The sequence below is a fragment of the Prionailurus bengalensis genome, chromosome D4, assembly GCF_016509475.1.
Source record: "Prionailurus bengalensis isolate Pbe53 chromosome D4, Fcat_Pben_1.1_paternal_pri, whole genome shotgun sequence".
Lineage (NCBI taxonomy): Eukaryota > Metazoa > Chordata > Mammalia > Carnivora > Felidae > Prionailurus > Prionailurus bengalensis.
In genome coordinates this window covers 43,767,145-43,794,157 of record NC_057359.1, presented here as the reverse complement: position 1 = coordinate 43,794,157, position 27,013 = coordinate 43,767,145, and the positions used below count along the sequence as shown (strand labels likewise).

The following is a 27,013-nucleotide window of genomic DNA, read 5'->3' as shown; positions in this document are numbered from 1 at the left end:
AAAGAATCCCAAGCAGGCCCCATGCTGTCAGTGCACGGTTCATGAGCTCAGTCCCATAAATTGTGAGATCATGACCTGAGCCAAAATCATGTGTTGGAGCCTCAACCAACTGAGTCACCTAAGATTCTTAGCTTTTAAAGGAGACTGGTTTTTTGGGGGTGCCTGGCTGGCTCAGTCTGTTAAGTGTTCGACTTCAGCCCAGGTCATGACCTTGTGGTCTGTAGGGTCGAGCCCCCGAGTCAGGCTTTGTGTGACAGCTTAGAGCCTGGAGCCTGCTTTGAATTCTGTCTCCCCCTCTCTCTGCCCCTCCCCCGCTCACACCTCTGTCTCTTTCTCTTGAAAGTAAATAAACATTAAAAAAATAATAAAGGAACATGGTTTTTCACATTTTTACCTTTTGAAACTTGAATAACTCTTAAAATTGATGTGTAGTATTTTTTTTTTTCCCTCCTGAAAATCTTTATTATTTCTCCCTGAAAAGTTTCTGTTAGATTGGTGGCATATCAAAACACAGGAAATGCTAATTGCATCTTGGTACCATGCGATTTTTTAGATTTTTTTGAAAATCATGGTTGGCTAAAATCTTCTGAGAAATTCTTCAGTTTTAAAGCCCCTTTGGAAGTAGTATCAGTGCTTTTAGATGGTTAATTAATTAATTAATTAATTTTAGTGCTTTTAGATGGTTAATTTTCTCACCAGAAATCATTCCAGGAATACTTTATTCCTGGGAGTGAGTATATATTTGTGTTTTGCATTACTTTGATGTATGTACAGATTATGTATAGACCTTCTCTCTGTTTTCAAAGGTGCGGTCATTGTGGGCCTCAGTGAATGAAACACTCACGTTTTTGGAAAAAGAAAGAGAAGTTGTTAATGCAGTCCTTAGTCTTGTTAACCAGTATACTTTAGATGGAACTAATGTCGCTATCGATATTCCAAGGCTCTTACTTGACAAAATTGAGAAACAAATGGGTCAGGTAAGCATTTGATATAAAAGAAGTTTTTGGAAGAACTCTCTTCATGAAATTATTTTACATATGTATATTTTACATATATATATATATATATATATATACACACACACACACACTAAAATATATGTATTTAATATATAGTATGTATTATATATAGCAAATACATAATAAATATTATATATTTTTCTTAAAATTTTTTTGTCTTCAGAATTTATTTTTGTGAATATATTTAGTAAAACTTTCATAAAGGGCTGTTGGTGTGTGTGTATACACACACACACACACACAAGCTTTTATTAATTTGTTCATTTCTTTTATGGTGCTACATCATACAGTGTAGAGAGGAGAAGGAGGTTACTTAGTAGGAAGACGATCTGGTATAGTTCTTTAAAGTTTATTAATTTATTTTTGAGAGAGCACAAGCAGGGAAGGGGCAGAAAGGGAGAGAGGGAGACACAGTATACTAAGCAGGCTGTGATTCCAGAGCCCGATGCGGGGCTCTAACCCATGAACTGTGAGATCATGACCTGAGCTGAATTTGGGTGCTTAACCGACTGAGCCATCCAGACACCCTTGGTACTAGTTCTTTATAAATTCTCAAAGGGGAGCATTAATGATCTCCTAATTGCTGAATTTCTTTTTAAAATGTCTTTTGGGGTGCCTGGCTGGCTCAGTCGGTAGAGCATGCAACTCTTGATTTCAGGGTTGTGAGTTTGAGCCCCATGTTGGGTGTAGAGGTTACTTGAAAATAATAAAAACCTTTTTTAAAAAAAAGTCTCTATCTGGTTTCTCTTTCATCTTGATGCTAAGTATTGTAAAATTTTGCTTCCATTAGCTTTTGTGACCTCAGTGCCTTTGTTCTTGTGTTTTTTCATACTGCTGTTCTCAGTTTTCTACCACTTCCTTTTTCTCTGACTTTCAAATGAAAGTGTTTTCCATGGTTCCATTAATGCCTGCTTTTCCCCACATTATATTCATCTGTTTTTTCTTACTCAATTCTATGTTTTCATCAGTATCCTGTACAATAATATTCCCAAACTGGTATTTCAACTTTCTTGCCTTCAACCCAAACTCCATGAAATTATTTCCACTTGCTTAGGAAACATTTCCATCTGGCTACATACATTTGTTTTCTTAGTAAACTCACACTCTATTAAGTATCTAATATGTCAAATATTAATGATAACATAGGGGATAGGAAGGTGAAACATTGTTGTGACCCTGAAGAGCTTTCACTTTAATAGGTAACATGCCAGGCACTTCAAATTCAGAGTACATAAAAGTCTGCAAGTTCAGATTCCTGTATACAGGGAGTAGGTAGGTAATATATGCTCTTTGGAGCATATATATTCCTCTTTGGAACATATATATTTCTTTTTGGAAAAATAGTAGTATTTATGTGAAATTTTAAGATTTTTAGTTGATTGGCAGCTAATTCAAATGATTTTAAAATACTGGAGTTGTGCAGGCCAAATAAACATGTCTAAGTTTGGATTCAGCCATTAAGGGACATCAATTTGCAACTTCTGTTAAAACATGAATTTATGGGGGTGCCTGGGTGGCTCAGTTGGTTGAGGGTCCGACTTCAGCTCAGGTCATGATCTCACAGTTTCTGGGTTCGAGCCCTGTGTCCAGGTCTGTGCTGACAGTTTGGAGCCTGGAGACTGCTTTGAATTCTGTGTCTCCCTCTCTGCTTTTCTGTCTCTCTCTCTCTCAAATAAATAACATCAAAAAATTTTAAAAAATTTTAAAAACAAAACAAAACATGAATTTATGATCCTTCACCAAACCTGCTTTTTCTTCTCAGTCTTCATTTTGCTTTCTGTTTGTTTGCATTTCTTTTATTCTAGTTTGCAACTTTTTTTGCATAATACAACAATATAGCACTGCATGTTAATTCTTTCACAGTAGTTTTCTTTGGACCAAAATTATTTACTTGGTTTCAGTTTTGGGTAGACATTTGACTTTTTTCACTCTTAAGGTAAGCTTTTTATATAATAAGAAACATAAATATATTTATGTAACAGTTCATAATCTTACGAACCACTTTCCCCCCCCTCTGAATCCTTAGTTGCACATAGGAAATGTTTATGAGGCTGGAAAATTGAACCTGTTAACAGTTATTCAGTTATTAAATGAAGTTTTGAAAGTAGTGAAATACGAACGTTATCAGGCTGACCCAGCAAGACTGACAATAGACCTTCAATTCCTTGAAAAAGAGACCAAACTTCAGAGAGAAAGATTATCAGATCTGAAGCGTATGAGGTATCCCAGAAATATGTTTTGTTATGGCACTGGGGGAGGAATAGGGTGGTTTTGATAATTTCTCAGCACAACTTGTGTAGTTGACAACTCTTCAGCTTTGGCAAACGAATGTGAGCATTTTATTAGAACTTAAAAACCTTGTCATCGACTCCTGGGGAGACACATAAAGTAGAAAGGAAAATTAATGTTGTTTTCTTTCTAGAATAAATTATTTGCCCTAAGGGATTATTCTTTATGAAATAATTTCAACTTTTCTCAAGCTTTTCTTTTGTATAATAAAACTAATAAACTAAGCCTCAGAAAAAGTTGTTATTTGAGTGGAGGAGCTGGGAGGGACAGAGTAAGAGTAGAGTTTGGACTTGAGTTTAGAACTAGGAAAAAACAATATTTTAAAGGGATAAATGGAATAATTGATGTATGATTGCTTTCTGGTCTTAAAAGGAAAAGTATTTTCGGAACTGAATGTTCACTGTGAGAGTTTATTCATTTCATACATGCTGTATTGGTTGAACTTCCAGTTATATTTTCTTCCCTTTCTCTACAAACTGTTGTCTTAAATTTTATTCAATACTTGTTTTATATATTCATGTTTTGAAGGAAATTCTTTTTTTTATCATAGGTGTAAAGTAAAAGAAGATCTCACAACTATAAAACATTCTGTTGCTGAAAGGCAAGGAGAATGGCATAAAAAGTGGAAAGAATTTCTTGGTCTGTCTCCTTTCAGTCTAGTTAAAGGTTCGACTCCAGTAAGTAATGTTGGCTTGCCTTTTGGAGAGTAGTTTAGTGTAAGGCAGTCTTTTGATTTATCATGTTACAAGTGATCTAGGAATGCTTTGCGTGTTTGTCATCTTGGCATCTGAGCCTACAGTTTAAATGTTTTGGTTTCTCTAATTTTCTAAATACATATTCAAGTATTTATCAGGTTGCCTTCTGATTTATAGTTAATATTTTTAGACTCAGAGGACTATATTAAAAAGAAAATGAGACTTTTCTCTTGCTGTTAGGTAGTATTACATTTGAGGCACAGTTGGAGGACAGAGTAGTCCCCTTGCTCTAATATTGTACTCCTTTGTTTAAAAATAGTTATGAGATAATTGCCATGCTTGGTAATTCCATCTTTGCTAGGGGGAAAATCATCCATTCATAGATTAATTTAGCACTGTTACTATGGTAACGAGTAAATGTGTTTATTTCAAAATGATGATTTCTGTGTTTTAAGGCTGTGGATCTTTTACCACCAATGTCTCCCCTTTCATTTGATCCTGCCTCGGAAGAAGTGTATGCTAGGAGTATTCTTTTGCGGTATCCTGCTTCACTTCCAGGTTGGTTATTTGTTTTTGTCTCTCTTAAACCTCCCTCTGATCAGTTATTTTTCACTATGATAGCAGTTTCTTTACATTCTTGTTTTTTTCCCCCCAATTATTTTTTATTGTGGTGAAATGCACATATTATTTCAGTCATTGCAGTGTACCAAGTCAGTGGCATTTAGTAAATTCACAGAGTTGTGCAACCATCACCACTTTTTTTTTTTTTAATTTAGTGTTTATTTATTTTTGAGAGAGAGAATGTGAAGGAGGGGCAGAGAGAGAGGGAGACACAGAATCTGAATCAGGCTCCAGGCTCTGAGCTGTCAGCACAGAGCCCGATGCCGGGCTCGAACTCCTGACTGCGAGATCATGACCTGAGCCGAAGTCAGACGCCTAACTGACTGAGCCACCCAGGCATCCCCCCATCACCATTTTTTAGCTCCAGAATATTTTTATTATCTCAAAAGGAAATCCTGTACACATTAAACAGTGATTCCCCATTTTCCCCTTTCCTGATCCCTGGCAACCGCTAATGTACTTCTTATTGCTATGGATTTGTCTATGCTAGATATTTCATATAAAAGGAGTCCTATAATAGGAGGTTTTTTTTTTTCTTTTCGAATTTTTATTTAAATTCTGGTTAGTTAATATACAGTGCAATATTGGTTTCAGGAGTATAATTCAGTGATTCATCACTTAAATACAACACCCAGTGCTCAATATGAGGCTTTTTGTGTCTGGCTTCTTTCACTTGCAGAATTTTTCACTTTGCACAATGTTTTCAGGGTTTATCAAAGTTGTAGCATGTATTAGTACTTCGTTACTTTTTATGAATACATTCTGTTGAATGACTAAACCATATTTTGTTTATTCATCCATTCATCCATTGATGGATATTTGGGTTGTTTGGACTATTTCAGTATTATGAGTAATGGTGGTATAAACATTTGTTTACAAGGTTTTGTATAGACGCCCACAGCTGTTTAACATGAAATAGTATAATAATTATCCAAATACTACCTGTTTTAATCAACATCTGCCATATTGCTATATATATATATACATACATATATATATATATATTTGTATTTTTGCTAAACCAAGTAAGTTCTAGACATTGTAACACTTCACTGAAAGTGTTTCAGCATGCATTCCCATAAAAATTTGAAGACTTTTCCTATGTAACTACCATAGTAATGTCATATCTAAAAAGCTAATAATAATTCTGTTGTATCCCATATTCAGCTTCGTCAACTATTGTGCCACCATCACACCTAAAAAATTCATTTCTCTACAATATCTAATATCCATTTTATATTCAGTTTCCCCAACTGCCCAGTACTTGTGTGCAAGAAATTATTGAGTTCAGTAAATATTAGATAAGAAGAGGAATAAATGCATAAAAAATGTATGAATTATGTAGCTAGGCTAGGGCAGGCAATAGATGTAGGCCATATTTGAGTTCATGCAGGCTGAAGTGATCAAGCCTCGCATTGGGCTCACTCGTGCGATTTCACTGCACTCTCTCTCAAAATAAATAAACATTAAAAAAAAAAAGTTTATTACTAGATATTCTGTATCTGTCCTATCTGTACACTTTCACAATTGAATGATTTTTTTCCTATTAGCATTCATATTGTGATTTTCTGTTTTCTTTTGTTTAGAAGTTTTTCTAGAATTTCAAGGGATCACTGAATATTAGAATATACAAACATAATTCAAGAGTAATTAATTTTTATGTTCCTTTAGATATACCTAAGCAACATAACCAAGAAAATGATTGCAGGAGAGCCAGTGATATACCGGCAACTGTACATGATCTAACCAACAGGTAGAACAAATTTGATTTTCATATTGATTTTTTCCCCGCTTCATTAATTTAGTTTCATCTTCTTCACCTAATTTTCAAGCTTCTGTGCTATGGGATCATCAATAATTTTCTTCTCTTAACTAGAGAATATTTTTCCATGTGGATCCATATTTTCAGGAAAGATTGAAACATTTCTGACACAGAGGCATTTTTATTTTTCCTTCTTTTGTTTATCTAAATGTTGGGATTCATAGGGGATTATCTAATTTTTGAAGAAAAACATGTATGGAAATTATCTAGTGCAAGTTTGGGAATTTTTGCCTTTTTGTGTCTGTGAGCTTCTTTGAAACCACTTGTGACCAGTTGACTAAATCCAAATCCAGGAGTTTAAGGGCTTCTGAGATGATCTTGTCTCCTAGTTTTTAGACTGTGTTCTGCAGCGCCCTCTGGTGATGTGGATGAAACTAATTTAACCTGTCACTGGTCTAACCTTTTTCCACTTCAACCTGAGCAAATAGTTTTTTATGTGTATTATATATTGAGGGTTTTATATGCCATTTGATAAACAGAGTTCCATGCTTTAAAAAAAAAAAAGGAAGGGGCACCTGGGTGGCTCAGTCGGTTGAGCATCCAATCTTGATTTCAGCTCAGGTCATGATCCTTAGGGTGGTGGGATTGAGCCCTGTGTTGGGCTCCCTGCTGAGCATGGAACCTGCTTAAGATTCTCTCTCTCCTGGAGAGCCTGGGTAGCTCAGTCGGTTGAATGTCCAACTTTGGCTGAAGTCATGATCTCAAGGTTCATGAATCAAGCGCTGTGTTGAGCTCTTCAGAGCCTGGAGCCTGCTTTGGGTTCTGTGTCTCCCTCTATCTCTCTCTGCCCTTCCCTTCTTGTGCTCTGTCTCTGTCTCTCTCAAAAACAAATAAACATTAAAAAAAAAAAAAGAAAGAAAGAAAAAAGATTCTCTCTCTCCCTTTGTCCCTCTCCCTTGCTTTCTGTCTCTCAAAACAAAACAAAACAAAACAAAACAAAAAAGGGAAGACTTCTGATTCACTCTAATCCCAAAATTTAACATGTGAAGAAAACTAAACTTTTGTTTATTAGAACATCCTTCAGGAGTATTCTTAATTTTTTTTATTGCCTGTTTTCTTTATTATCCCATTTTGGCTCTTAAAACAGATGCCAAATTATATAAGCAAAAATTTCTAAATGTATGTAGTCTACCTGGGGAATATATTTAATCTTTATTGACACCAAGTGTTATTAAGTGGCAATCAAACACAGACATACTCAACTGGTTTGTTATATTAAAGTTTTTTGTTTTCTGACTACCCTTTGATCTAAATAGGGGTCTTTCAGTCCAGTTTCCCCATATAATTGAGGCACAGTTATGGAAACAAGTTACTTAGGATAATTCTAAAAGAAAATTCTAAATTTTAAATGAATTGAAGCTCTCTTCATTCTGTATACTCTAAGTTAATAGTTGAAACACCATAACAAGAGTCAAAACTTATATGTTAATTGAAGTCTTCTTCATTCTGTATACTTTTAATAAGTTAATAAACTGAAACACCGTAACTAGAGTCAGATTATATGTGAAATAGAGCTATTGGCAGTTTGCTTGGCAGTAATTTCCTGATTCACAGGAGGTCAGGATTTCTTGTGGAAGATTTATTTTTTTATTCTTAGATCTGGATATGATGTTGATTCTTGGAGTACCTTAAGAAAAATAGTGCAATCTATTGTAGAGATTTGACACTGCAGAGATAGTGAAGTTATTGGGCTTCTCTATTTTACTCCCTTATCACTGTTCTTCAAGCATGCTAGAGGGGAATAGTTGATGCTTCCCAATCTCAATTATGTTTTTAGTTTCTCTTTCCTTGAGAGAGCAAATGAAATATTTGATTAAGGTCACTTGCTGGGACCTTAAGGGGCTAAATAAAGATTGATGGAGTTAGTAGATTGATTCATAGATAGGATTTTATTTATGAACTCCATTGAATTCATTGAACTTCAAGATTCTTTTTTTTTTGGAGAGCGCACGTGCACTTCATGAGCAGTGGAGGGGCAGAAGGAGAGAGTGGGAATCTTTTTTCTTTTTTAATGTTTTATTTTTATTTTTGAGAGAGAGAGAGCATGTGTGCACGAGCTGGGGAGAGGCAGAGAGTGAGAGAGAGAGAGAGAGAGAGAGAGAGAGAGACAGAGGATCTGAAGCAGGCTCTATGCTGTCAGCGCAGAGGTCAATGTAGGGCTTGAACCCACGAGCTGTGAGATCATGACCTGAGCTGAAGTCAGATGCTTAATTGGCTGAACCACCCAGGTGCTCTGAGAGAGAATCCTAAACATATTCCAGCGGGGCTTGATCCCATGGCCATGAGATCATGACCTGAGCCAAAAGCAAGAGTTGGATGCACAACCGATTGAACCCCGTATGCATCCCTCAAGATTCTTTCTTGAAGTAGAATTTTGTACTAAGATACACTATCAGAATTCTACAAGAGCCAGACACTTACCTCCTAAGAATTTAGTTTAGATGGAAATCACTTAGTATAGGAAAAGAGATTGTATTAAATACACTTAAACAAAAAAATGTTTATTTTGAGAGAGAGAGAGCACGCGAACAGTGGAACGGCAGAGAGAGAGAATCCCCAGTGTAGAGCCTGATGTGGGGCTTGAACCCACGAAACTGTGAGATCATGACCTGAGCTGAGATCAGGAGTTGGATGCTTAACCAGCTGAGCCACCCAGGAACCCCTAAATACACTTTGATTTCCCAATTTATCCTCTTCCATGCTCATCTCTTTAAACTTTATTTTATTTTTATTTTTTTTAGAGAGAGTAAGCAGGGCAGAAGGGGCAGAGGGAGAGAGAATCTTAAGCATGCTCCACACTCAGCATGGAGTCTAACGTGGAGGTCGTGACCTGAGCTGAACTCAAGAACTGGATGCTCAACCAGCTGAGCCACCAGGGCTCCCCAAGCTCATCTTTGATACTTAATTTTTTTTTTTTTAATGTTTATTTTTGAGAGAGAGAGACAGACAGAGCATGAGCAGGGGCGAAGCAGAGAGAGAGAGGGAGACACAGAATCTGAAGCAGGCTCCAGGCTCTGAGCTGTCAGCACAGAGCCCGATGCAGGGCTCGAACTCATGAACCCCGAGTTCATGACCTGAGCCGAGGTCAGATGCTTAACTGATTGAGCCACCCAGGTGCTCCTTTAATTTTTTTAAAAACTGTTATATTTATTTTAGAGAGAGAGTGTGAGTCGGGAAGGGGCAGAGAGAGAGGGAGACACAGAATCTGAAAGAGTTTCTAGGCTCTGAGCTGTCAACACAGAGCGCCATGTGGGGCTTGAACCATGAACTGTGAGATTGTGACCTGACTTGAAGTTGGTCATTTAACTGACTGAGCCACCCAGGTGCCCTTTGGGATACTTAATTGTAATAGAAGGTTTGGGATATTGAAGGGAAGTGTAAGGGGAGGCTTTTGGTGGTGAGGGATAAATGCTTAATAGTATATGAATGATTATTACTGCCTGATAGCAGAACAGAAGAAAGGTGAAGAGTTGAGTCATTTGTAAATAAGCTTATTGCTTAGAATTCTTTACTGTAAAGGTGTTTTAAAATAAAATGTTTCATTAGTAATGTGTAATGTAGGTGGACTGTACTTAAAGAAAATAATACCCCCTGTTTTTTACGATTTTATTTTATTTTTCTAAGTAATATCCACACCCCACGTGGGTCTTGAACTCACAACCCTGAGAGCAAGAGCTGCACACTCCACAGACTGAGCCAGCCAGTCACCCCTAATAATACCCTTTTTTTACGTGAAGTTCAGCTGTTGTTTGTAGTGGCATCTTAGGTCAGTATCAAAGTAGTTAATTGGAAATTCATATGTGGATATGAACAATACAACTATTCCATTAAAAAGCGTGGAAAGAATGTAGTTTTTAGCGTAAGTTATTAGCCCCTTCACATGTGGTTGTCACCCACAGGTACCAAAATATAAGTAATGTTTTCCATAAATCTCATGGTTGTTTTTGATCAGAGTGAACTGATGGAGGCCTCACTATACTTAAACCCAGAATCCACTGATTGGTGATACCTTCACTGTAATTGTGGACACTACCTTTCTTTGCAGTGGTTTCTGGAAGGGAGGGTTCCATGATATTTCTAGTGTTGTGATGCACTTTTAGACCTAGACCTTTAACCTCTTCAGTTTCTCCTTTATTGCATTTCAGAGATGGGGCAGTACGATTTTGCCTGAATGCCAACTAAATATCTTTAGTCTTAGAAACCGAATTCTAATTTCCTTTCTCTTTTTATAATTTCTGTTTGTTATTTCTTTAATTGTAGATGTATCATAACAACAAAATAAAAATGAGAAATAATTAGCTGAAATTTCTTTTTTAAAAAAATGTTTATTTTTGAGAGAGAGAGAGAGTGAGTGAGGGAGGGGCAGAGAGAGGGAGACAGAGGATCAGAAGCAGGCTCTGTGCTGACAGCAGCGAGCCCAGTGCTGGGCTCTAACTCAAGAACTGCACGATCATGACCTGAGCTGAAGTTGGATGCTTACCCGAGTCACCCAGGCGCTCCAATTAGCTAAAATTTCTAACAAATTACTTGTCAGACTTTCTTCCCAGGTTGTTTTTTGAGATTTATTTACAAACATACATAAATTTAATTCTAATCAAAATTTTCTAAACACTAATATAAGTATAGTTTTTTAGTATATGTATATATGTTTTCTTTATATTACCATTTTTCACTTATAAACGCTTTGTAACATTTCATTTATTTTAAAAATTTTTTTTAATGTTTATTTTTGAAAGAGACAGTGCGAGCAGGGGAAGGGCAGAGAGAGAGAGAGAGAGAGAGAGAGAGAATCTGAAGCAGGCTCCAGGCTCTGGGCTATCAGCACAGAGCCTGATGCAGGGCTCGAACTCATGGACTGTGAGATCATGACCTGAGCTGAAGTCGGACGCTTAACTGACTGAGCCACCCAGGCATCCCTCATTTATTTTTAGACTTTCAGATTTTCCTTAAATTTTTTTTTTACTGTAAAAAGCATGTTGTTTCTTATTTTCTTTTGGAAGTACTCTTTCCTTAGGATAGAATCCCGCAGTGGGATCAACACCATCTCTCTTTATCTATTACAGTCCTAGGATTTTATGGGCCTCAGTTTTGGCATGGCAGGTAGATAGAGAGTAAGGATTGAGCCAGGGCTGCTTTCAGGTTGGCTTGGATTGAGATGTTAGTAGGGCTGATTGCATGTTGCTAATTCAGAAATGAGAGAGAAGCTAGAGAATAGGTGTCCCATTTTGTTTTTTAATGAGGCTCTGTAAGAATGATCCAAATAAAATTTGGTGGCATAAATCTATAGAGCCTCTTGCTCAGGTGACATTTATTCATTGATTCAGTCACTCCATCAATTAGTTACAAACATGTATTGTACTGCCAAGTACCAGTTTGTGGGAATAACCTTTGGAAAGACATAGTCTTTGTCCTCTAGGAGCTCACAATCTCGTGGTGGTGTCTTAGTGGCATCTTAGATCGCTGGTCCTGCCTCAGAGGGCTTTTTGATCATTTTAATGTTAAAGTTTTAGGAAAATTTAGATAAAATCATCGTAGATGATTAGTTTTTCCTTTGACATCTAGATTATATCCTGTTGAGGCAAAATTGAGCCTTAAACAGTTCCAGTGATCTTGAATTATGTTTGGAAGGTAGATAACAATTCTAAGAAGCACGTAGTTGAAAAAGTTTGAAAAAGCGTATTTGCTGTTACATAAAATGTTTTAAAGCTGTTAATTTTGTACTAGCCATGAACAGAAAGCAAAGCACCGACATGCTTGAGGTTGAAAGTGGCCTCTCAGGTCATCTTGCCTTTTGTATTAGAGTAGAAAAGCTTTGACCAGTGAGCATACCCATGATTGACTTTGAAAGTTCTTTCAAGATCAAGTTATAATTGCTTTGAAGGCTTTAAAAACTTAATAACTTGTTTCATAATTGATGTGTGAGGTTTTATTTTGTCCAAAGGGGCAAGAGAATCTAAGATAGTAAGGAATGCTATATGTAGAATCCAGCAAACAAACTGATTAACCTTATGACTTTACTATAACTAACATACATGCTATAGAGCAAGAGTCAGCATAAGAGGAATTGATTTTGGACACAAAGTATCAAAATCACAAAGTCTCTGGTACAATGAAATTCTGTGATCTGAAGCCTGAAGGTAATGTAATAATGCGGTTCTAGTTAGTTGAATTTGTTTATACCGTGTTCTCAAGTTTTTGAGTGTTCATCAAGTCATTCAACCTTGTAAAAAATGTTGATTTAAAATACGTAGTGGTTAAGGAAGATGTTCACCGTTTGGGAGGCTGATACACAAATGGGGCTGAAGTACTGCTCTGATTGTCACTGTACCTCCCTAGAATAAACTGCCTTTTGATGACCGGGACGAATTGAGGGAAATCGTAACGGACAGATACGGGGCAGACAATTTCTGTAGATTATTCAGATATAGCTAGTGAATGGAATTCTTTCCTGTGTATAACTTGGATTTGATATCCTTTTTTCCTTTAGACCTGCTTCTTTCCTGTTGCAGCCAGTTTCATCATCGGGTAGAAACAGTGTTAGACTGCTTGAAAAGGTATATTTTAAAACAATTTTTAAGTAATTTTGGCTGTACTAACTTACGATAAAATATTTTTGTTGATATCCCAATTTGTATTTACGCATTTCCTATTGCTTCTAAGTGGGAATATTGAAATTTTTTAATTGTGCCACTGACCATGATAACTCAAGAACCTCTAATGAAGATCAGCCATAATTATTATTATTCCATGTCTGTTTTCTTCAGGACATGAAGATAAGAACTCCTAGAGAAGGAAATGAAACACCTCCTAAGGAAACACCAAAATTTGAAATGGAAGGCTCTTCATCATCAAATACTGCAAGAAATACAGAGAATACTGCATTTGCAGGGTCTCTGCCAGCTAAAAATAGTGATCCATTCCAAAAAGAGCAGGATCATATGGTAGAAGAGGTTAGAAAAAGATTGTAATGAGTGTACTGAAATATCTATTATTTTCTCATTGGCGTTGAGATTGTAAAAGAAGTTATAATTATTGATTAACTGGGGTTAATTTGGGAAAGGAGGGCACAGATAATGAAAATCATGTTTAAAGCAAATTGGTCCTCCCAAAAAGTAGATGTAGATATAAACTTAGTAGGATTATATCCGTGGTTGAGAACCCATGTCCCAGTCTATAAATATCTCTAAAAGTAGAAAAATAATACATGTGTGATGTTTTTGGAATCAATCATTACATAAATTGTTAGATAAATACACCCAATGATTATATTCTATTAAGGTAATCTAAATGTCTGTTGCTTAGCCAAGCTTCCTCTTTTTTTAAATATAGAACAAAGACTATGCAGTATCATTATTATCTCTAAGCATAGTTTTTGTCTTTCTACTTTCTAGATATTTAAAAAGTAATTAAATGCATCAAGATTGAGATAAAGGACGGAACTCCAATACCTGAATCAATATGCACCAAACCAAATTTTTCTCACAGTCTCCAGAAATATAAAGTAGCTGATTATTTTCTGGCTGCTTAATCAAATTCAAACAGTGCTAAGGGATGTTGTGGGAAACGTAATAAAAATAACATTAGAGAATGACTTGAGCATTTGCATAAACTTTCTGCAGTAAATAGTACAGTATTACTGCTGAGCAATAGTAGCATTTCACTTGCCAGTGAAAAGTCTCTTGTCAGGAAAAACCGACATCATGAGCAATGATGCATTTGATCACTTTTGAAATATATACAAAGTAGAAGGACGAAAACTATGCTTAGTAGTAAATCCCCTAGAGTTCTGTTTTCATACTGTATACTTTCTTTTCTCTATTTCAGAATGTATTTCTATGCCTTGTTTACTAGTTTATGTCTGGTAATGAGGTTTCTGGCAAAGAAGTATATTGTCCGGGAGTATTTTATTTGTTAGTAGAAGTGTTATTGGGCAAATGGATTATAAATAAGAAAAATCTGCTTGCTTTAAACCTAGTCATTTTGGCAAATACAGAATTGTCAAGTTCAAAGATGTGGCAGATAGTAGCTTAGGTCACTGTGTAGTTAGAATGACCTCTAAGTCTTCTCAGGTATAAAGATTTTTACTTTTTCTTTCCTTTATATGGGATATCCAGTTAAGGAGGGAGGAAACAGTTTTGTATTTGGTTTCACCTTATAGGGTCGTGCCTAGCAGACTATATAGAGGATTTGGGAGCTACGTTTTTGAGTGGCTTTTCATGCCAACTGCTCTTGGAGGGGTTGCTAACCATCAGGTGCTGATTTGTTCTCATCAGGGCTTTTGTTGCATTCTACCAGTGACTGTGGTAATTTTTGCTTTACCTTTTCTGTTTTAGGTTGCAAGGGCAGTTTTATCTGACTCACCACAGCCCTCTAAAGGAAAAGAACTAAAATTACAGGAACTAATTGATACTCTAGTTTCTAACCCATTCTTAACAAGGAACCAAATTCCCCGAACGCCAGAAAATTTGAGTAAGTTATAATGATTTCTGTCACTTATTTTCTTTCTCAGACATTACTGTTAGAACCAGGTCTAACATATAATCTAGAAACTCACTTTAACTTTCTTTTCTAGGGGGTAGGGAGAAACAAATAAAATTTTTCTGTATCTTTCAGTTTAGTGGCAATGGCTCTCAATTTGTTTTGATGTAAGGGACTTTTATTGAAGTATTAAGTGTGGGTGTTCTCACTGATACGGCAATTTGTAAGCAGTATTATGATGCCCTGATACTCTACAGTTTTGCTTTTGTTGTTTTACTTAGCTCTTTCCTGGAAAATACTTAAGTTGAGCATTTTTAAAACACCCTCTCCCTCCATATCTGACCTGCGATCAACATTTATAGAGTATATAGGCTAAGTCCTTCCAGTCAGCAGCATCAGCCAAAAATAGTGTGTATAGAAATCTTTTCTACCCCTTCCAAGCTAGCTAGACTGCCCAATACTTTTTTCTTATAACCTATAATCTGTGTTGGCAAAATTCTGATATTGTTGTCCATATGAAGGCACATCATCCTAGTTGAATTAAATAAAATTTCCATTTTGCTGCTAGAAATGACATATTCAAAGTTAACTTGATTCAGTTCAGGTTGAACCTAGCCACAGCCTAGATCAGTGGTCAGCAGACTACAGCCTGTGAACCAAATCTAGCTTGCCCTGTGTGTTTTTGTAAATAAAGTTACATTGAACACAGCCTTGCGGATTTGTCACCATATTGTTTATGGTTACTTTCATGTTATAGTGGCAGAGTTGAGTAGTTGCCACAGACCGATGGCCTGCAAAGGCTAAAATATTACTATCTGCCCTTTTCATTTTTTTTTTTCTCTATCTGCCCTTTTCAGAAAAAATTTGCTGAGCCCTGGCTTAGATGGACAAGAAAATATCTTTTTATTTTTATTTATTTAAAGTTTATTTATTTTGAGAGAGAGCGTGCACATGTGTGAGAGGGAGAGGGGCAGAGAGAAAGAGGGAGAGAGAATCCCAAGCAGGCTCCCCTCTGTCAGTGCAGAGCCCGACCTCCCGAGCTGTGAGATCATGACCTGGGCTGAAATGAGGAGTTGGACACTTAACTGACTGAGCCACCCAGGCATCCCAGAAAATCTTTTTAATGTATATAATTTCTATGTGCTGTGTGCAAATATATGCACATTTCAGGGACAGTTTTTGTTATTTATGTGTGATCAGTTGGAGAAGGAATTCTTTGATGTTGTTGTTCTTTGGTTTGTTGTGGAGTCTTGTCATCCAGTGGGCATATCTGTGGAACATATAGTGTAGTCAGTAGGTTTATACTGACCACTAGAAATGAAATTTTTAATTGCATGCTCTGTTTGGGAATATTAGTAAATTGTGTTCTTTCCCCTTTCATTTAATTAGTAAGCGAAATTAGGAGCTCATGGAGAAAAGCTGTGGAAATGGAAGGTAACAGAAGTACAGAACTAATACAGATGGATACCGAAGATAGAGAAATATCACCAGAATCCTTACCTGTGTTGCATAATCAAAGAGAATTTAGCAGGACCAGTTTTCTCTCAGCAACCTCTGTATCCGATTCTAGCCATTTCCATTTGCCTGAAGAGAAAGTTGTTTCCGATTGCCTCAAGTGTGTGCCTCAGAAACATGCGGGGACCAGTCACATTGGTGGACTGTCAACACAACATCAGTCAGATGTGTTAAACAAGAAAATAATGGACAAGCAAGGTTTGGAGTGTGCAGCGTTACAGAACAGGCTTTTAGAAACTAGCCAAACAGAGACATTCTCCCCTGCTGTAGGTAATAGGAGAGTTGTGATGGGCAGCAGTGAAGAGGAACATGTTAAAATAGCAGACCACTCAAAAGCTTCTTACAAAGAACCTTTCATGCATAAAAGTATGTTATGGGACTCTTTTCAAGTATCAAGTGGAATTAGTTCCACAAGTTTAAAGGATATTGATTTTGGCATATTACATGAAACTCTTCCAGAAGAAGTTGGTCACTTAAGTCTTAATAGCTCCAGTAGTACAGAGGCCAATTTTAAACTGGAACCAGATAGTCCTGTGCACAGTGGCATTTTTCCCGAGGATGTTGTGGGAGAAAGACCGACTACTCCAGAATCAGACTTTAATTTACAGGCTATTTGCCGTAGATATGAAGCTCTGAAAAAATCTCTGTCCAAGAAAAGAGAAGAAACTGACTTTTCCAATCCTGAAACACTTGAAAGACACAAACCAGAATTGAGCCCTACTCCCAGAAACATGCAAACAGATGATATGCTTGACTTTTTGAACAGTCATGATTTGCACACTGACTATACAAAACCGTCTTTACGCATGTCCCTTGGTGAAAGGAAACAGTCTCTTTCACCACTAATTAAGTTTTCTCCAGTGGAACAAAGATTGAGAACCACAGTACCATGTAGTTTTGGAGAACTTCTACCTAACTTAAAAGGTAAGATTTAACTAGACAAGTGCATATTGACTTATTGACGTTTTCTTTCAACTTCTAACAGTAGTATGCAGTGAATGCTACAGGACCTTTATTGTGAATGTGACAAAATATGCTCTCTGTTCCTTCGACTTGGATGAGAAGAGGGAACGTATCACTTCTGTTCTTTCTTTCTCAATCTCAAGTGATGTGTATATAGTTTACAGTAAGTGTGGGACAGGGGCAGAAAATGAAACCAAACCAGTTGCTTTTATAATACAAAGAAATTTTGTCAAAATCTTGGCTGGTGGAGGATGGTTCTAAAAATGTTGAGTAATGGGGGCACCTGGCTGGCTCAGCTGGAAGAGCATGTGATTCTTGATCTTGGGGTTGTGAGTTCAAGCCCCATGTTGGATGTAGAGATTACTTAAATAAATAAAAAAAAATTAAAAATGTTGAGTAACACTGTTAAATATCATTCTTGTAATAATAAGATATCAGTGATTGCTTTGAAATAAATTTGAGGGGGATGGGTGACAAAATAGGATAGGTTAGTGTATTAGTTTCCTGGGGCTGCCATACAAAGTACCACAAACTAGGTAGCTTCAAACAACAGAAATTTATTATCTCTGGAGACAGTAAGTTCTGGAAGCTAGAATCCAGAATCAAGGGGTTGGCAGGGCCACAGTCCCTCTACAGCCATTAGAGGAAGATCCTTCTTGCCTCTCCCAGCTTTTGGTAGCCCCAAGGGTCCCTTGGCTTATGGTAGCACAGCTCTAATCTCTGTCTCCATCTTCACATGGCTTTCTCCTCTTGTGTGCCTCTTTGCCTTCTTCATAAGGACACAAGTCATATAGATTAATGGCCCACCCTACTCCAGAATGACCTCTTCCTAACTGATTATATCTTTATTGACCCTCTTCCCAAATAAGACCATGTTCTGAGGTATTGGGGTTAGAACTTCATATTTTGGGGGGACACAGTTCAACCCATAACAGCACTAATAATAATTGAAGCTGGACTAATCATAATACTCTTGACTTTTGTATATTCGAAAATTGTCATCATTGGGGCGCCTGGGTGGCTTAGTCGGTTAAATGTCTGACTCTTGATCTCAGCTCAGGTCATGACCTCATGCTTTTTTGTTTGAGCCTTGCGCCAGGCTCTGTGCTGACAGTGCAGAGCCTGCTTGGATATTCTCTCTCTCCCTGTGTCTCTGCCCCTCTCCTTCCTGAGTGCTCTCTTGCTCTCTCTTTCTCAAAATAAATAAACTTAAAAAAAAAAATTGTCATCATAAAGATTTAAAAAGAAAAACAACCCTAATCTTTTTTTTTTTTTTAATTTTTTTTTTCAACATTTATTTATTTTTGGGACAGAGAGACAGAGCATGAACGGGGGAGGGGCAGAGAGAGAGGGAGACACAGAATCGGAAGCAGGCTGCAGGCTCTGAACCATCAGCCCAGAGCCTGACGCGGGGCTCGAACTCACGGACCGTGAGATCGTGACCTGGCTGAAGTCGGACGCTTAACCGACTGCGCCACCCAGGCGCCCCAAAACAACCCTAATCTTAAAGCATGTTAGAGCAAATGTAGATCCGGTGATATAGAGTCATTATACATCACTGTGTTTGCCAATGATAATTAAACACCCGTATATTGAAAAGTATTCTTAGAGGGATATATTGATACTCTGAGGAAAGGTATCGCAGTGAGAATGTTAATTTTCATCATAGGTATTGCATGTGAACTTTTTATTTAAGAAGACTGAAATTTGCCATTACTTAGAATCCGTCCTATTTAATTTTTTCTTTGTAATGAATGTTTACTTACCATTTTCTGTTTTTAAAATCAATTTTGCAGAAGAAGAAGTCTTGAATAAGAGCCTTGATGAAACAAATCTCCATCAGACTTGACAAGATGAAAGCAGAAGCCCAGTTAATTCAACTATGACGTACTTACATTTCAAGCAGTGTCACAGGATCAAAACTGGTTTATAATTTAAATACACGTTGGAAGTGTAACTCTTCTTTCAAGGCCTGAAAATCCTAAATAATGCCTTTTAGCAAACATTAGTTTTTAGGTAAAGAGATCTTTGGATTTTCTCTTTGTATGGATATGGGGTTTAAATGTGAAGTATTTGTGAAGGGAAGCAGACCTCAAGTTATATGAAACCATTTTGATTCCTTGAATAATTTGTAAGCGTTAAGTAAATAGCAAATAGTAGTTTAATTTATTATGTTATAATTTCAGTTGATTAACGTAAACATGAGTGGTTTTTGATATACTTGTATTAAGTGGTTAACATAATAGCCATTGAATATACTGACCTTTCATTTTAGGGAAATAGAGAGCTTTTATTGTTTCTTTATGGAACATTATAGTACTAACCAAAAAAAGTGAGAAAAGTAGTGCCTTGGGATGTGTAGTCAAGGTGAGGAAAATTTAAGTTTGGGAAAGCTGTAAGCAGGCTTAGTGGTTATTTAAGTAGGTTTGTCCTGAAAAATGTTTGATGGAATAAAATGTATGTGATGATAAGTGAAGACTGGGGCAGAATGAATTTAGATAAATGGAAAATGATGGAAGATGACTAGACACTTTTAAGGAACACTGTCACACTATAAATCCATTCAATGGGTTTGCAGCAGATTTATATTTAGTCTAATTTAGACTTTGAGAATTTAACCCCTAGTTTTATATTTTAACAAAAGATGTAAATTAAAAAATTTATTAGTCTCTGTTTATTGTTGGTTTATTTGTGGGGGGCATGGTTTTTAGGGAAAGGAGCTAATTTTGATTGTGTTACTTCTCAAAAACCATCAGTTTCCCACTGCCTATGAATAACCTCAAAATAACTTGAGAAAACTGAATTTGGGGTACTTGCTTAGTTACACAGTTAAGTTGGTGGTGAAGCTAGGATTTGACCCTATTTTCTTTCCTTAATATACTACAAGACCTTCTGGAAATAACTAAAAGGCCAGGATAAACAATATGGCAACAGGGGTTGGCCTGTTGATCTACTGGACTGAGTGGGGAATCAGATGAGTGGCCACTGGTTCAGTAACCTCCCTCGACTCTGTCATGCCCTCCGGCTGGGAAAATGGCTTATCTCTACCATCCAAGTGTATGTATGCCATTGACCTCTGTGAACCAGGAAGAATGAGCACGCACTGGAAAGGTGATAGCACTTACGGTACCCTGTCTAGCCCCAACTCTTAAGCATTAAAACCTTGTTCATTTGTCAAGAAACTGTAGAGGAGAAGAGATTAAGTTGAAGGGGGGAGTTCTGGAAGTAGATGGGCTTAATTGTTTATCTTTCTTCACTCTGGCCTTTTCTGAGTTGTTTGACCCCAGTTTGAAGGCCAGTCTTTTTGTGAGAAAAGACAGAAGAAAATCATATATAACTGCCTTATTTGCTGTGGAAAAGAAAGAGGAAGGACAGCTAGCTTCTAAGGTGCTATATTCTTTTATTAATACAACAATCAGTGACTGTAGGTCTACTGGGAAACTCTTCTATAGTGTGCCCTAAGAAAATGCACTAACCTGTAAATCCAAAATTAACATGGTAGGTTGGAGGTAGGCCTATCATATTAGCATCTACAAGGTGCCAGGGCCATTCCTAGACATAATACATATTGTTTCATTTAATTGTCATAACTCTTAACTGTAAGATAGAGATTATTATACCTATTTTACAAAGATACTGAAGGTAGGGAGCTTAAATGACTTGCCTAAGATGGACTCAAGGAATCATCTGAGAACCTAAAAACTGGAGGGTCTGTAGGTCTTAAATGGGGATTAAGAATCTACATTTTGAATATGCTTCCCTGGTAATTCTTAGGCTCAATAAAAAGATTGAGAACTGCTAGGGGGTAGAGTCACATTTAGCCTTGGGGTACTTTAAAAAAGCAGGTATGTTATTACATATGTACTGCTTTAGAGGTTAACTAATAAGGAAACTCAAGTTCACCATTAAGGGTCAGAGGTCCTTAATTACTGAGAATCAAAAGAACAAAATATCTCTGGAACAGTATGGGTTTACAAAAACCACATTATTAAGTCAGACCTGTGATAAGTTGGGAGTTTTGGCATTCTTTTCTGTCCTTTCTTTATATGCCAGTAGTATAAAAAATATCTCAGATCTATCTTTTCTGCTAAACCATTGTGGTTATGACTTCAGCTTCTTTATCCAGTATTGCCTGCATAGCTACCTTTTGACCTTAAGGGACTGTTTTGATCACTTAATTTAAAATTTCATTCATGGTTTATTGGCAATTCCAGGATAGAGTTCAATTTTACAGGCATATAAGGTTCTCTATGTAGATTCCTCTACTCCCCCTTCCACTATCGTTTCCTATTTTTTTACTTCTGAAGAGTTGGTGAGCATGGGCCTTTAGAAATCTTAATTCACAATTACAGCTGTCTTTTAGGGCTCAGAACAAATCTTACTTTCACCTTTAAGTCTTAATCTATTCCTTACATATTCATGGGCTTACCCCTTCTCTGCAATCTATGGTTTATCTTTTATTTAGTATTTTTCACAATGCTTTTATCATATTTTATGGTTGTATGTGATCTTCTCAGTCATAACAGATTATATACATATAGACATATATACCTATGTAGATGTAGGAGTTGTGTGTCCACACATACATATCCTCAGGGGCCATGGATCATCTTTCGCAAATACTGAAGTATTGGAATTGTTTTCTTTGCCTATGTAAATTAAATTAAAATGGTAAAGACTTTATTGCGGTAAATGTACCTTTTCTCGTTACCTTCATAGGTTATACAGAACGTAGCTTGTTTTATTCGCTATTAATTTGTAAGATAAAGGTGTGTAAATTGACTTCTATGTCAACTTGAAACTTTAGTAATGAATGACAAAACGTCTTAATATTTTGTCCTAGTTGTTTTAAATGTTTAAAGAGGACAAGCATGTAATGTTTAACATGAAAAATGTTATCAGTCAAATGGAATAAGTATTTGAGACTAAAAAAGACATTTTGGGGGAATTTAATGAAAAAAAAATACAAGTATTTTGAAATGATCCCTTACCATCATCTATTAAGTCAGTTTTATCTAAAGGAAAAAAAAAACACAGGAATTCTTGAGACTTTTATAAAGGAAACCTTTTTTTTTTTCCTACTCTTAGTATACTAAACTAAATAAATATTTAAGGACATTTTCTTTAATGTAAAAGTACTTGCAAAGGTAAAATTCTCTTTCACATTATGTTGCAGATAAATAGTTCCTCTTTCTCCTTATGCACCGTGAAAGTCAAGTCCACATGCTAAATTTAAAATATTTGTGAGTCCTCTATGGGACTATTTGTAACTATGTTCTACTTACTAGTCTTGAATAAACACTCAATATTATACCACCTGGCTCTGGAATTTCCTATATAATATCAAAGAACCATGCCCCGCAAATCCTAAGATGATTACATATAAAGGTATATCAGAAGGGTGCCTGGGTGGCTCAGTTGGTTAAGGGTCTGACTTCGGCTCAGGTCATGATCTTATGGTTCTGGAGTTTGAGCCCGCTTTGGGCTGTGCTGACAGCTCAGAGCCTGGATCCTCTTTCAGATTGTGTCTGTCTCTCTCTGCACCTCCCCCCTCTTGCATTGTGTGTGTCTCTCTCTCAAAAATAAACTAAAAATTTTTCTTTTTTTTTTTTTTCAACGTTTATTTATTTTTGGGACAGAGAGAGACAGAGCATGAACGGGGGAGGGGCAGAGAGAGAGGGAGACACAGAATCAGAAACAGGCTCCAGGCTCTGAGCCATCAGCCCAGAGCCCGACGCGGGGCTCGAACCCACGGACCGCGAGATCGTGACCTGGCTGAAGTCGGACGCTTAACCGACTGCGCCACCCAGGCGCCCCAATAAACTAAAAATTTTTAAATAAAGGTGTATCAGTAACTTGATCAACAAAAGAAACGAGATCAGTGATTCAGGTAAAAGTATGTTTTTTTGCTGCCATTTTAATTATTTACTAAGTGTATTTTAAAATGATTTTAAAAAGGAAATCTATCCTTAAGAGTTTTTAAAATCTGGAGTCTTTATACTAACTTACTGCCAAAGGCCCCAATTAGAAGAGTTTAATAACTTTGAACAGTTTCTTACTCTTCATGGGTAGGGACTTTTGTCATCCACAGCTGCTGCTATAAAGGGTTAAAATAAGTTTATAAAGCCTTGGAAATCCTAAAGCTCTATTACTTACATTTAATGTCTGTATACAAAGGTAATGCTTCATTTCTAAAATGAGAGGTGAGAGGAGTTGATCGGAGGTGTCTTGGCTCTAAAACACTCAGATTTCATTAAAAGGCAGCTGGAATAGGATGTTTTAAGTGTTTTCTGATTTCACTATGCTGCATTGCCAGTCCAAATTAGGAACCTTGGAATCCTTTCCTAAAAACTGGTAATCTAAGAATCTGATTCAATATTACCCAATTTCCACATAAAGATGGGGAAGTGATTTTGCCTGTAGTGAATGAAAACACTATTGAGAAGTCCCTTAACTCACTGGGCTGCGGCGTACTTCATCTGTAAAATTGGGATTATATGGAGGATACAATTGTACAATTGAAAATCTAGGATTTTTATGATTAACTTTTCTGTTAATGGACGAAGTAGTGGGGAGTAATGGTTAGGACAGGGATAGGTCTGCAATACCGCTTGGGTTCAGCTGTATGACCTTAATAAGGTCATATCCATTTTCTTGCCTATTAAGAGATTAAAAGTAATTTGCCCCAGGTTGTGTGGATTAAAGAAGAAAATACGCATCAAATATTTTAAGAATATCTGGCATTTAGTAAGGGCTCAGATATTTAGCTAGGCTTCAGTCTAGTAATTTGGGAGTAGGTAATCGGGGGCCGGTTAGAGAGAGAATGGCTCAGGTGGTGGTATTCACAGCTGACACAACATAGTGTCAGGCACCATTCTAAAAGCTTTCCAGGTTAAGTTTCTTTTTTTTTTTTTTTAAACAATGCTATAAATAGTGCTAGCCTTACCCACATTTTACAAATGAGACAATAAACTCAACTTAGGTGGTGTAGCCTCAGAGCCCCTACTCTAATTGCTGTGCTTACAGCTGGTGTGAAATATCGCTAAGGTGACAGGAGCTCAATCACAAAATTAAATTCACCAGTTAAGCAACACTTGTGGGCAATCAGAACCTTTAGGTTTACATTACATTTTAACCACCTTCAAATTATTTCAAATAAGACCGTATTTTAAATTGCTAACAGCGAATGTTTATTCATGATCGAAGCCAAGAAGAATTTATAAATGCATTTTAATACCTTGCTGATAAAATAGTAACATTCCATCTTTGTAATCTTGAAAGGAATACAGGAAGATACTGTAAAGGCTTTAATGTGTATATCTATTATAACCAGGTAATCAGAACACACACACGCACACGCACACACACCACCTACTTTAGTGTTACACCATACCAACTTTTCAGAAAGGCCATCTTGAAGGTCTACTGGATAGCTGAGTAAATAGCGTTCAAGGTTTAAAGACGGGGCGGGGGGGGGGGGCGGAGTAGAGAAGAAAGAGATGGAAGTAGTAAGCAGCACACATTTCAAAGCCCACTTTTAAGCACACGACAATTATGAATATTACAAAAAAAAAAAAAAAGATGCGGGGGCGGGGGAAGGCAATTCAGCATTTTCTGAAAGAGCATTTGGCAACTTCAACGCATAAGGAGGCTGTGCTTGGGCCCATCCACTCTCTCAAGCTTCTCAAAGTGTTTCCTGGCATTGCGAATGTTGATCAGGGTAGCCGCAGAAGGGATCGACGGATCCGACATAACAACCATCACGTACGTGTTCGATGTGAAGATGTCGATAAAAGCGGCGAAGTTAGAATTCCGAACTTCCATGCTCTGGAAGGAAGCGGCCAATTTACTGCAGCTCAGCTTGAACTGCTTAATGATGTTGCTGATCTTCTCAAACCGGTGGACGTCACGCTGCTCTTTGCACTGGTAATGGGAAATGACCAAGAACGTAGCTCTCTCGAACAGCAGGACTTCGTCCGCCTCGATAATTTGGGCAAAATTCCTTAGGTTCATCTCCAGCTGCTGGACATTGGGAATCAGCTGGTAGACGATACTGGACCAGGCTTTGTAGAGCGTTTCGTCCCAGATGGAGGTTCGAAAACAAGCGCATTCCAGTGGGCGAGACAAACGCCTCAGGTCTTCCTCCCGCTCTTTAAAAATCAGGTCACGCTGATCCTCCTGAACCAGATCCATTTTGTGCACCAGGCAGAAGATTTTGGCATCCGGAGAGTTCTGGAGGATGGCCTCCAGACACGACTGGTAATAATGCATATCCTTTTCCAGTTCGCGGCTCTCCACGTCAAACACGTAAATCAAAACCTCGACATTACGGAAAATGTTGTCTCGCTGGCTGGTGAAGTAATTTTCCATGAAGGTGTCCTGACCGCCACAGTCCCACAGGTTGAGCACCAGGTTGCCTAGAAATCGGACGTGGGAGTGCTCCACATCAATGGTGGCACCTAGGCGCCGGGTGTCGCGAGCGATATAATTTGCAAAGATAATCGAGCGCATGCTGGTCTTCCCCGACCCGCTCTTCCCCATCAACAGCACCTTTTTCTTCATGGCTGTATTTGGCATCACCCGCCGGAGCCGCCGCGGACTGGGCCTCAGGGCGCGGCCTAACTGCAGCGCGGAGGGAGGGCGGGGTCGGGGCTTGCGGGGTCTCCGCAGGCCGGGCCGCGCCGCTGTGCAGTCGGGGAGGCAGAAAGCGAGCGATGTGGGCTGGAAATGCCGCAGCGGGGCGAGCTCTTCCGCGGAGGTGAGCGCCCTGGGTGAGGCGGCTGCAAAGCTTCGCAGAAAAGCTCGCCTTCCGGAGAGCGGAGCCGCGGCGTTCCGGCTGCCACCCACTTCCGGCGGCGATCTCGCGATAGCGCCCGCGCTCCGCAGTCTCTGCCCCAAGAGCTTTGAGAAGCTGCTCTTTTAATGAAACCAAGCAGGGCGCACCCCCGAAAGATAAAGTGAAAGGGGAACCCAGCACTCCGGTGTCGCGTTTTTCTTTTTAAATAGGGTTTAGGGTTGCAAGGTGTACGCGTGCGGTCGGTTGGGAGGATGCTGCCATCTGGTGGCCGAAACTCGGCATCAGCCACAGCTCGCTTTCAGAGCGCGGTGTGCTTGGGGGCGTGGGTTAGGCCCCGCTGAAGACAGGTGAAGTGGACGAGGGCCGGACTCTCAGCCCAGTGAGGCCTCCGCAGGTTCCCTGGTTTACTGAGCACCCGGGCAAGGCGAATGAACACTACAGATGAGGAAAGTGAGACTTGGGGAAGTCAAGTGACTGCCCAGTGCCACACAGTGGGATGGTAGTAAATCCCTATTGAGAGATGTACTGATTCCCAGCTAGTGCCTTTTCCGCTTGGAAGCAAGTTCCTTTCTCACAACTTCTTTTCTGGTAACCTCCGACTTCAGAATTCCAAAACTCGAGGAAATTACTATGTAGAACCCGTGCAGTAGCTCAATCCTCACGATAACCCTATGAATAAACAACCCGGTTTCCAAGTGAGTAAACGGAAGCTTACCAACTTACACATCTATTGAACGATGTAATGCAATTTGTCTATTTTTGAAATATACATTGTACTTATTTTAAAATGTATTAAAAAACCTTTTAAGTTTAT

General features: G+C 38.0%; 2 protein-coding genes and 1 non-coding gene across 3 annotated transcripts in view; 2 read left to right on the top strand and 1 right to left on the bottom strand.

Moving 5' to 3' along the window:
• HAUS6 (HAUS augmin like complex subunit 6) overlaps positions 1–22,718 on the top strand; it is a 38,837-nt gene extending 16,119 nt beyond the window's left edge. Inside the window, exons 8-17 of the mRNA XM_043566226.1 lie at positions 807–977; positions 3,046–3,239; positions 3,859–3,985; positions 4,459–4,561; positions 6,296–6,377; positions 12,934–13,000; positions 13,211–13,396; positions 14,780–14,915; positions 16,314–17,363; positions 19,199–22,718. Coding sequence (XP_043422161.1) covers positions 807–977; positions 3,046–3,239; positions 3,859–3,985; positions 4,459–4,561; positions 6,296–6,377; positions 12,934–13,000; positions 13,211–13,396; positions 14,780–14,915; positions 16,314–17,363; positions 19,199–19,251 — 2,169 coding nt within the window. The 3' untranslated portion in view covers positions 19,252–22,718. The remainder of the gene's footprint in view (positions 1–806; positions 978–3,045; positions 3,240–3,858; positions 3,986–4,458; positions 4,562–6,295; positions 6,378–12,933; positions 13,001–13,210; positions 13,397–14,779; positions 14,916–16,313; positions 17,364–19,198) is intronic.
• LOC122475514 lies at positions 12,722–12,852 on the top strand. Its single transcript, XR_006295209.1, has one exon.
• Positions 22,719–24,615: 1,897 nt separating the features above from the next.
• RRAGA (Ras related GTP binding A) lies at positions 24,616–26,264 on the bottom strand. The gene has a single exon (XM_043565188.1). The coding sequence runs from the start codon at positions 25,977–25,979 to the stop codon at positions 25,038–25,040; it is 942 nt and encodes a 313-aa protein (XP_043421123.1). The 5' UTR covers positions 25,980–26,264; the 3' UTR covers positions 24,616–25,037.
• Between the last annotated feature and the right edge of the window lie 749 nt (positions 26,265–27,013).

Excerpts from the sequence above, each read along its gene's own strand:
- RRAGA (XM_043565188.1), bottom strand. The coding sequence starts at position 25,979 with ATGCCAAATACAGCCATGAAGAAAAAGGTGCTGTTGATGGGGAAGAGC.